Source organism: Pungitius pungitius, chromosome 1, assembly GCF_949316345.1.
Source record: "Pungitius pungitius chromosome 1, fPunPun2.1, whole genome shotgun sequence".
NCBI classification, from domain to species: domain Eukaryota; kingdom Metazoa; phylum Chordata; class Actinopteri; order Perciformes; family Gasterosteidae; genus Pungitius; species Pungitius pungitius.
This window is the reverse complement of record NC_084900.1, coordinates 29,044,889-29,057,007: the sequence shown is the minus strand read 5'-3', so window position 1 is coordinate 29,057,007 and position 12,119 is coordinate 29,044,889. Positions and strand designations below refer to the sequence as shown.

The 12,119-nt window shown below is 40.6% G+C and overlaps 1 protein-coding gene across 2 annotated transcripts in view; it reads left to right on the top strand.

Moving 5' to 3' along the window:
- Nucleotides 1-7,575, top strand: part of cpne5a (copine Va) — a 53,629-nt gene extending 46,054 nt beyond the window's left edge. For both annotated transcript variants that reach the window (XM_062564303.1, XM_062564294.1), the window contains 4 exons: nt 680-782; nt 3,245-3,302; nt 3,483-3,556; nt 4,395-7,575. In XM_062564303.1, the coding sequence (XP_062420287.1) occupies nt 680-782; nt 3,245-3,302; nt 3,483-3,556; nt 4,395-4,583 (424 nt within the window). In that variant the 3' untranslated portion in view covers nt 4,584-7,575. The remainder of the gene's footprint in view (nt 1-679; nt 783-3,244; nt 3,303-3,482; nt 3,557-4,394) is intronic.
- Nucleotides 7,576-12,119: the final 4,544 nt, after the last annotated feature.

Below are 12,119 nucleotides of genomic sequence, written 5' to 3'. Positions count from 1 at the left end.
CTTAAATTTGTTGATCCATAATACATCCGATAAGATAATTCATTTAATACTCTCATGTTCTCATCCATCATTATTAGCGTTACAGTTATTACTCTGCTAATGTGCTAGAATGTCTCCTCTGAGTGTGGCCTGCTGAATGCTGAGTGAGGAAGACAAAGGTATTTTTAATCTTCTGGTCACCAGTCATTGCCCTGGCGTTTGTCTCACTGATCACGCTCTCAGATTAACATAAGGGCTGACCCCTGACCTGCCCTTGGTTCTCACAAGGATTTGTCATGTTTTACCCCCTCACACTCATCAAGTGTTGTCAGTTGAGTGCCAGGCAATCGATAATGCTCTCAAAGTATAAGACTGCAGCACTTGCATAAACAGTTAAATAAATTATTCATGGAGCAGCCAGCGATGGGCGATTGAAACTAGGCCACGCTCCCTGTGCTGTCTCTGATGGCTTTCATAAGAGTGTCTGGATAGACCTCTGAGACATCAGTATCTATGCAATATGTTTCACTTCCTTACATGATTGTTTACTTTCTCTGTGGTAAACCAATAAACCAATGCCAGACCTGTATGTAAATCCATGAAAATGTTGTGTGCATTTGTTTTAAACTTTATTTTACTCTAACGTGGTTTGTGTGGAAGCGTCTTAAAGCACTCTGTGATGCTGATTTATCTATTTCAGGTATGCAGCAGCAGTGCAGGACGGATCTCAGTACTTTGTTCTGCTCATCATTACCGATGGCGTCATATCAGACATGGCTCAGACCAAGGAGGCTATAGTGAATGTAAGTGCTGCTCTAACACTGCCTGGAGGACATTTACCATCCTCTCTCTGTCTCTGTCTTTCTTCTTGCACTGGCATCGCAGGTCCATTTAGGTTGCTGCGGTACTTCCCTTTTGTTCTTGTTTATAAGCCAGTAACACCAGCATTTGAGGCTTTAAGGCTTGTTTTCTGCTCCACTTCCCCCCCCCCCCCCCTTGGGCTCTGATCCTCTGTTTGTCCAATATTTCTCCTCTTATATGAGACTCTAAGAAGGTTGAGGGGCCTGATTCAGTCTACAGGGTCACTGTATCAGAGGCCGTCTACCATCTGAAGCACAGCATCACGGTGCCTTGACCCCCAGCAGACTGGGTTTAAAGGGAATTTGCGACTGTTAATCAAACCAATCGAACAGCCACACCTTCCTTTTAAGATCTTGTCTGCTGCTCTGCAATGCTCAGCCCCAACACGGTGTGTTCTGCCGCCACCTCGCAACTCAGTTTGGACCCGGCTGCCCTTTCTTCTGCCCACAGAAAACAAGGATTCACTGACTTTCTTCACTTGGCATTTATCCTTCGCCCCTGAGAGACGAATCGTAAAGAAAGAGTTGTGTGCAACGCTCATCTCGGCATCTTTGGTTTCCTATTTGTTCCGTGATCTGTCTTCAGTGATGTTTAATGGTTGTACATAGCGATATCATCTTGTAATGTTGTAAATACTGCTGGTCAAACTAAACCAGCACAGCTTAGCCTGCAATGACTTGTCTTGTTTCTACTCATCTAACCTGTTGGGCACCTTTTTGATCTTTTTCTTAAAAAAGTGAAAAAGTCTTTCTCTGACATGGCACCGCTAAAATATAAATTAATTTGTGCCCAGGTGTTGGATTATGTCTCTGGTTGTCAGTTTGCTGCCTGGTCTCGACCATTAAACCAATCAACCAGTCATTTATTTAGGTTAGTCTATCTGTCCACGAGGAATCAACAAACCTGTCTGGCTGCCTGTGGACTGTGGACACTTCAAAAAGAGGAGATGCTTGCTACTGATTGTACAGTATATCTATACATGTTTTATTTCTTATTTTACAAAAATTCAGGCTGGCGCGTATTAACTCTATCCATCTCAAATCCGCTATAACTTAGATTTTTCTCACTGTTCTTATCACTGATTTGTAGCAACACATTATTCAAACCCAAAGAGCCCGGGAGATTACAAAGATACATGAATTATCCGGTTTGAGTTTGGGGAAATTTGTATCAAATCATGCATGAGACGGTGAGACACAGCAACAAACAACTTGGATGTTAAAGCGTTTGCTCTGAAAACATTCCAAACTATTGAGTGATCTAGTGCCGATCTTCTCCCCTTAACCATACGTCACCAATGCAACAAGAAAAGTCTAATAGCCCCCACCAGTAGTGTCTGTATGTTTGTTGTGAGAGGAGAATGTGTCCACACATCCTGACTGGTCCATATCCCCTGAGTGACTTTACAGTACAAGCAAAGTAACAAATGGTGTAGACTGAATAATTCAGTCCTTGATACAGCATCCAATCTGGCATTTATAGGTCTGTGCGTGTGTGGTCTCCAGCTGCTGGAAAGAAGCAAACAGAATTCATGTGATTAATGTCAGAGCAATAGGTCAAAAAAATAAATAAATGAGCCAGGTGAAGAGGAAGATGAAATGGCAGAGGAGATGGTGGGATAATAATGATAGAGAACATGTAGAGGATGGTCCTCTTCGGTCCGTAAAGTCTCTTCTGTGACAGGGCATCTCCCCTCAGGAGATTTGTCCAGGAAAGCTGACCTACTTTTACCCCTTTGAATGTGATTCCACCACAAGCATACATCATTCATTCACAACAGAGCTTTCACTCTCCACATCTGGACTATGGTTTGGATTCATCATGCCGTGGAGAAACCTGTACACCACCAACCTGAAATGTTTAGTATTTAGGTGAATGTGTGGCTCAGGTTGGTGTAAATAGGACATAGCAGTGGTGACACATTTCTTTATGTAATGATTATTTTACACTTACTAAGTGTGTAGGATGATCATTTCTGAATAAAGCTTTTTACTTTTTTCAATGTCCGTATGTACTGTTCATTATTTTTCTTTATGTTTTTTTGTATTTATAGTGACGTGTAAAGAACAACGTGTGACATTATTCACTAGGATATTACACATTGTAAAAGTGGTCTGCAAAATATGTGAAAGCTGAAAGATGATTATTTGCTGGATGTTCTACCAACCGTGGGGTTGCTTATTGTATTCAGATTTTTCTCAGTCCCACGATCATCCAAACTAGGCATCATCATGTGAATCAGAGTCAAGAAAATGCTATTTATTAATGTGTTTATTTTGTCTTTTGTCTCCATTATTGTTTATGTTCCCTGTAGACTAGTGCAGGCTGATACGGACTTTGCAGAGTGAGACGTGTATTGTAAATGTAACCCAGATTGACTGTTTGTTCTTCTTGTTCATGGCAGGCAGCTAAACTCCCCATGTCTATCATCATTGTTGGAGTTGGCCAAGCCGAGTTTGATGGTAAGAACAGTGAAAAGTGTTTTTTTATGGTGCACGTCTATAGAAATGCACAATAAAAACCAAGCCTTTGCATCAGAAATGGTTGGTCTTAGTCAAATTGACTTTGTAGGTTTGCCCCAAACTACTACTGTGAACATCCATATTTTCATGTGGGAATATTTCAATACATTTTCCCTGTAGCCATGGTTGAGCTGGATGGTGATGACATCCGGATTTCCTCCCGGGGGAAGATGGCTGAGAGAGATATTGTTCAGGTGAGACCTCTAATGTTTTGTCTATCTGTCTATTATTTTCAAAGGCACATTGGTGGAAAAAGGGTTTTTTTCCATTAGGGCCCATTCATACAGACAGTGATCTTGGTTATTGTTGTATTACAAAGCCACATTGTCTGTATGCAAGTGTTTGTTCGGATTCGTTTTAACTTTCAGTATAAGAATAAAAAATTCCATTAGGATGAACCCACTCCAAGAGGTTTCTTTCCACACAAAAGATATCAGCTGAATGGATTTTGAATACATTTATTGCTCATGCTCAAATGAATTAACTGTGCGTGATCTTCATTCTTAGAGGATCAACCACAGTGCTTTGGTGACCCTTTGTCCTTTAGGTGAGAACCACAGTAAGATATGTAAACTTTTCCTGAATTCATCATCACAAATCAGCAAAATTATCTTCATACATTCTCGCTTGAAAGAGAGCGAACTCTCGAGATTTGAATTAATTTCTGGACTTCTGTCTCGTACCAGCATCAGGTAAGACGGGGGGGTCTTCCCAAACCCTTTGCTAATACTGTGTTTACACCATTTGGAGTTACTTGCGGGAGTTGGATCACAGGTTTCATTCATCATGATCATCATCAGTACTGCACATCTGCACTGGCCCTTCAGGGTTCTAGATGAAACGTTTGCAATATGAAATGGTTCTGGGTTCTTGTCATAACCAGAAGAGGACCGTTCTGGATAGAGCCTCGGCAAAGGTTCTGTTGAGGACCAATACACCATAGAAGGGTTGTCCCTGTAACATCTCACTGGGAAAGTACGGACCTTAAGCATGTTGGAATTGCATTTTAATAAAGTCCCACATTTCTTACAGTTTGTCCCGTTCAGAGACTACATGGATCGCACAGGCAACCACGTGCTGAGCATGGCGCGCCTGGCGAAGGACGTACTGGCAGAGATCCCGGAGCAGCTCATCTCCTCCATGAAGAGCCGAGGCATCAAACCTAACCCCGTCCCCCCGGCTCACTCGCCTGGAGAACAACTCCAGACCAATCTCGTTTGAGCGCCAATAGCCATGGGCGTTGAGGTAGGGCAGCATCGTGGTCGAAGGGACCGGACTTCACAACCATCCTTTGGGAGAAGCTTTCAAGGCCCGTTCATGAATATTCATTTTCGGAAAAATTAGGTGATGGGACTCCATATTGTCTTGGAGTGGTATGACGGCTTTTGTTGAACCTGCTGATGATCAGGAAGTATTTTTCTTTTCCGAGTGCTGGAGGATGAGGAGGCTGAGGGGAGGATGGGGCGGAAGGAGGGTTTAAGTTGTGTTGAAGTGGTGATGTATTGGATAGCAAGTAAACTCATAGGGAGAGCCTGTTTGGAGGCATACATATATTAGAATGTTACAGTGTGTATCATGTTTGTGATACCTTTTGGAATCGGTGTTCGGTGAAGTAGGAAATCATATGTATACTAATGAATTTACCTATTTTTGCAGAAATCATTTATTATTTTTAAATGGTGGGGGATCAGATTAAAGTCCTTTCTCACTGTAGTTTTCCATCTTATGTTTTATGACTGTATTAAAAGAAATTCCCATTTCTACTTTGTTACGTTCTGGAATATAACCGCATGCGATGAAGCCTAATCTGCAGTTTATATATTGTTTTCACTGATAGATCATTTAATTGCAAGCAGTTATGTAGAGGTCCTGCTGTGAGCTGTTGCCATACTGATGTTTGAGCCCCATGTCTTTTACCTAGTTCTAGTATTTATAGAAACAGAATGCACTGATTACTGGCATATCAAAAAGCACAAAGGTTGTAAAAAAAAGAGATTATTCTGATGGCACAATAAAAACTAATGGAAAGGACCCAATGCTTTCAGCGCAGCTTTAACGCCATGCATTATTTTAAACAGAATGAAAGTCAAATAATGTTTAGAAAGATGACTATTCTGGTATATTAAAATGAACCTATAGTATCACAAAAACAGCATGTTTACAGAAAAATAGATGAATAATTCAAAGCACAGACTTGTTTGTTTGCAGAGAGGTAAATTATTAGTCATGCTGCCATGTCTCGTTTGTCATCCTGCTGTTTGTGTTTCTTTCCATTATATTTGTTTGCGTGTACAGTTTATTGTCTGGAAATTTTCTCTACAACCTACAAATTCATTTTTGAACTACTCATTGAGGATGAGGATAAGAATGCGCAACATCACAATGAACACAACATCACAATTTTGTTTTCAAGACAGCTGCCCATATGTTCATGTTGGTTTTCCACATGTTTTCTTTGCTACTGTGTACACAAGTCAGTTAACGCCACTGTGGCCAAGATGGCCAATATTTCCATAAGCATCCGTCACTCAATATCTCGATCCAAATGTGCCTATTGTATGGAAACATATCCAAATTACCCAGGTGTTTCTCTGCCAGCAGCAGCAGATCTCATGTTCAAGGTGTACACACAGAAAATGTTGGTGACAATACAACTGTTGCAAGATTAGAGGACTTTTTATACTTGCAGCTCTTCACTAATTGTCTTGAAAAAATGAGAATTAACAGTGTCGCTGAGCCTTGTACAATATTCAAAGTCATGACTTGTTTACAACTCAATTGTGGCTGCAGGATTAACAGCAAACATTCATTTAAAAATTAGTTTAATTTTGAATCCGCTGTACATTATTCACTCTCATTCTGCACTTAAAGGATGTTTCATTGAATGACACAGTCTAAACTAACATTCGCAAATGATTTTTCTTTGTTATAATTTGTTTTGTGCTACTGCAATTCCTGTGGTTTTACAATCTTTGTTACTGCATAATGTTCTTTGACTGCCATGGCTTTAGTGCTATTAGATAGGTATGATTTAATGGTATTGCAGAAACTCCAGAATCAGTGAACTGCCAGAGACCCAGATCCGTATTTGGCGTTATTCTTCTCCCTTTTTTAATTTTTAATTTGTGTTGACATTCATTCCTCAGATGACAAAGCAACGTTTAATCTGCTGCCAAATCCACGCGTTCACCAGAAATTAAATAAGGCCATTAAGTTTTATCACATAACACTACTTAATACCAGAATACCTCTACAAAAGCCATTCAATCCAAAAAGGAAATAATATATACGCATTGATTACAATTGTTATGAAATATCTATATATTGAAATTATAATGACTTACTCACACTCTGATATATTGACACATCTTTACAATTACTGAAAGACAATTTGGCTAGGTTATTTAGCAGGCATGTGTATAGCATCAGCATGCAGCTTATTCGCTATGAGTGTGAACAGGAGGTTGGGGTCAAAAGTTATGTGCACTTCTCACACATGCTTCATTTAAACAAGACAAGAAATGGCGCTTTTTTGGGGCCGGCCTACTAACATGATGGAAAGCTACATGCTTTTCTCTGAGATTTCCTCTGAGCAGATACCATAATCTTCAACCCTCAGTAGTGAACACATAATTAATAAAAATGAGCACAGCAATTACACTTATGCAATTATGAAACATTAAGTTATTATGAAATATATTTTTTTTTCCGAGAATATATCTAACTATTTTTTCTTGATGGGAATGGCTTTGATCATCTCCATTAGAGTTTTCTCTGAGGCTAAAATCTAATTATGTACATAAGACCCATATAACAATATTCAGTGCCAAAATGTGTTCAGTTGTTGAACTTGGCCTCTCTAGACAATGTGCATGTTTGTGGCAAAATGCTTGGAGGTTTGGTAGTGTACCTTCATTTCATTTGATTAGTGCATCCGCCATGTGCTACGTTTGTTATTTGGGGGGTAATTAAGAGATTTTAGCCACCTCGCATGTTGCACCTCTGGATTCTTTCCTTTCTGTTCCTATGAGACACATTCTCACCACTTCTCCTGTTTTACCCCGGGTTGTTTACATACCTCGTTTGCTCTCTGAATTGCATGCTGAACAATTTCCAAACCAGGTGTTGGACATGATATGGTTGTCATACTGTGTTTTGTGAAATTCTTTGTAATGGATTGCCTTAACTGATTAATAAAATATTGACAACTTTGGCAGACTCTAATCTTTTTTCAATGAGATGTATATTTATTTTTACGCTTTAATTTGAACATTTGGTTCTTAACTTTAGTGCATACCCTAAAGATTTAGCATTGCACTCGTATCAAAGGTTGAACTTATGATGCACAATTGTAGGTTGAATGGGGGGTTGCCGCAACCTTCTTTGCTTGAAAAAGAGAATATAATTGAAAATCAGACCGTGTGCAGTATGCCCCTGTAATAGTGTAGCCAAGATGATCAAAATAATTTACTAGTTCATATGAAACATTCTCAGCTATTTACATTTCTTTTATTATTTTACAATACAATTAAAAGGTTTTTACTGCAGATTTTCGACAATCAAGAAGATGGTTGGTTTGTATCTATGCATCTATCGAACTGAGGGCCTGGTGTCCAATCAGCAGCCAGCGGTGTTCCTCATGCAGAATGTGATCCCTTAGAATTGTGTTCTTTCTTCCCCCCCTAAATGAGATGCAGTGCTGACGCATCAAGTTCTCCACCTGGGGAGAAGGAGACAGCAGCTGGAGCCATAAATTACCATCCTAAGATAGATCCAACACCTCCCTCGCCCACCCACTTACTGCCTAAACAATAACCGCTGACTGGCAGCTAGGGAGAAAATCAACAGCTAATGACATAGAATTATACCTTATATGTAACGTTCCACATGTATAACGAGCAAAACACTCATGCCAAGATCTAATTGCACCGATCACTCTGGAGCTCTGGCAGGCAACATTTATCAGCCAAGTTAAATATGAAAAACCAGTTTCAATATAAATTAACCCCACTTTCCTCTTTCAACTCTCGGTAAGAATTTTATTTCTCAAAACAATTGGTAATAACGCATTTTACTGTTGACTGGTGGTTCTACCATCAGCCATGTTAACACACTAAACGTACCTCAAAGATACAGTTTGCCATTTAAGCCATTAAGCTTTCACAACCTCCACCAATTTGTACAACTCAGGCCAGGTGAAAACAAAGAGCTTTTAAAAAAAAAAAAATAGTATGAAGGCTTCGTCACATCTTTTACTCCTCACAGCATCCATTAACTGCACGGCACAACTGTCCGTCGTATCCTTTCTACTCTTTCTGTTCAAAATGAACTCTACTCACCTAGGGGCTGCACTCCCTCAGCAGCACAAATGCATTCATCACCTCACTCATCCTGCAAGAACGAGCACATTTTCAGTGCTTTGTAAGGCGGCCCGAGTGGAGCGGTAGGTGGTTCCTCGCCACCACTCAATACCCAATGGAGATCTGTCAGCTGGGGGAATAGGTCATGTGAAAAAATAATGGTGGCAAAAATAAACTAAAACATGTGATAATATTTCTTGTACCTGTTCCTTCGACATAGTAAAGCAAATTAAGGGACAGAATGGTGATATTTGGTTTGGAATAGTAATACCACGTCTTCCGCATGAAAGGAAAAAAATCTCACATTAAAGCTCTAACGCAGTGACAAGACACATTATTAACATCGGCAAATAAAGAATTGAGAAGGGCTGAATACGTACAGCATCACACTGCTAGTTATCATGACAGAGTGAGCCCTGTTTACTGTTTGCTTCAGCCTGGAACAGCCTGTTCCCCATGAAAATAAAAAATAAAGTGAAAAGAAAATATTATTATTCCGAGATAGAAAAATGCATATTTCTGGCTTATTGGACTGTTGTTGACAATTAAGTTGACCAAAACAATACAAGAAAAACCATCTTCAGATGAATTGATGATGAAAATAATTGTTATACGAGATGTATTATGACTCGTCATAAATAAAAGACATTTTGATGTTAGAAATCATGGCTTCCCATTTGCACTAATAATTAAAAGTATTTCATATAGGATCCGGTTCAGTGAAAATGGGTTATTTTGGACATTTCAAATGAGAGGTGTAGAAATGATTAATTCTGATTAAACATGACTATTTAAAGTGTTGGTCAAACAAGATGTGTTCGAGGGCCGATGGAGAAATCTTTTACTTTCATTAGCTCTTAGTGCCCTCCTTACGCCACTACTGAGCTGTAAGTCTTCCCCACTAACTCAATCTCACACGAACCAAATGGCCAAACATTTCTAAAGTGCTGATGCTGCCTGCAGCCATAAAGCGTCCCAGCGGTGAAAACCCTTCCCTGGTTGATGCGTCCCATTCAGCACAAGGCTGAAAAGTGCACACAATGCCCAGTTTCACAATCCCTGACAAGCAATAAAAGAAGACGTGGGAGATTTCAAACAAAGTAGGTGGTACCTTCAAGTAGTGCTCAGATAATACTTCCTACACTGACAGCTGCTCTATCGGCCCCTTTCTCTGCAGCATCCGCAGGCCTTTCACGCCACACCTCAGATTACCTCTTTAGTAGGACTGTAATCTGTGTGGCTTCAGGGGAAGGCGACGAGGATGCGAGTAAAAGAGAATCTACGAAAGTGAGGGGAGGGTGAAGGAGGGGGAAGGGGATGCTGATGGGGAGCTAGACGAGTTGTGACATTAAAAAATAGAGAGAGTGGGTTACCGGAGGAGGAGAAAAAGCTGGCAGCTGGAGAGAGGATAGAGACGGGGCTGGAATGAGGAGTGAAGGAGATTAGGAAGAGCACAGAGGAGGGAGACAGCTTAGCAAGGAGAGACAGAGGGAGCGAGCGTACAGAAGGACAGAACGAGAGAGGAGTCCCCCCCATGGGGAAGCACTGTCCTGTGAGTCATCCAGCAGCAGCTGGGCCTGTGTAAGCCAACCTTCCTCATATGGTCCTTTAAGGTATGAACGACTGCCTCTAAACGTCTCACCTCTTCCGGGCTACGGGATGTAAAAACAACGCGATTTTATACGATGGTTTGTGGGGCGATGTTTTGAAAGTGACAAACCAACAGTTACATTTTTCTTTTTTCTGCTGCAGTTTGGCAGTTTTCCACCATCATTTTGTCTCTTCTCTCCACTCAGCAGGGGTCTTTCGGGACTTCTGTGTTCATCTCATCGTTGCGTGTTTTCCCTCTAAGAGGACACACAAACAAATACATATCCATATGTGTGTGTGTGTGTGTGTGTGTGTGTGTGTGTGTAGCCCTCCCAGAGGCAGAGGCCACAGAAATAGCAGTGGACTGTGAACAGAAAGATAACACTGCTGCTCTGTGGGTTCGGCTCTCTGCGACAGTAAAGGGGGACAGAGAGAAACCACTAAGATGTGTAGAATATTATGTATATCACCAAAAGAACAAGCAGCAGGAGCTCATCTTCCACACTGAAAGGCGTCGCCTTTAACGGCATTATTTGCAATATTTTCTAACTCACTTAACCTGATCTTCACCTGAATTAAAGAAAGAAGACGAAAGATTGTCCCGGGTTACAATAAATGAATGCCACATGTATGAGTTGAGGCTTCGGTTACAGTAGTCAATGTTGTGATTGGATGCACCAGATTGGAAATGGACGTGTGTCCCCCTCCTCAATGCTACCAGCCAGATTGTATAGTTATTATAAATTCAGCTCAGTCTTTCTCCCTGCAGTATTAGTACACTTGTTTTATTGAGGAATAGCTGCTAACAAAGCTCTGTTAATAGATGAAGGTCCTTCTGTCACTCCAAGTTGTTTTGATAGAATGAATATAAAGTTGATTGAAAATAATTTCAAAAAGAAAAAAGAGGGACAAAAACCAAAAACAGAACACAATATATTACAGTCTTCTTTTAGTTCATTCCCGTAAACGTTGCTCAGAGGTGAATGACGCAGGGACAACTATAACAACTATATCAGAGTATAGAATTCAGATATAAACACCTGTACCTCTTCCTTTGGGCCAATTGAGCAGAGCCGGAGCATTTTCTTTTGCTCGGCCTCACAGCGCTCGGTCCAGCTAGTGTCTCATGCTCATTAAACGGAGGAAGAAGAAGAATTTGTTAGTTGCAACATTTACAACCTAATGATGATGCTATTCACATATTCGCACTGGGAGGTTGAATGCCGTCTCTTTCCTCATTTACTTCAATGAGGAAAACATTTTTTGGGCTCAAACTCCTGGACCTGGAATTATTCCAACGTGTGGCCGCTCTGTAAGATTTTCTACAAGATATCAGAACATGACATTGTTTCTTCACTGAAAGAGAAGCGCTGAAGGATTGTATCCATTTTCAGTTTAAACCCCCCTGGCTTCACACCACACATATCAAGGAGGGGTTCTCAGTTATCAGACTGACTTTGTTCATTTTATCTCCCAATGACAGATAAAAACAGGCTATTGTTTATTTATGACCCTGTCAAGTGCTGTCACTAGTGGCGTAATGGACAGAAGTATATTTATTTTTTATTGCAAGACGAGACCGTACATGAACATGTGATGAAGATGAGGTCGATCAATCACTATGCTGAAGGGAAATACTAACTCCTGCACTACTGCATTAGTCGCCTCATTCTAGAGCTGCTTTACTCCAGATAAAAATGCGTGGCCTCGCAGGTAGCAGCTTCCTGATGATTTTCACTTTGAAGTAATGGCATGGAGTAAGAAATCCATTACTTTAACCCCAGCAGCCTGCTGGGATGCTGGTAGG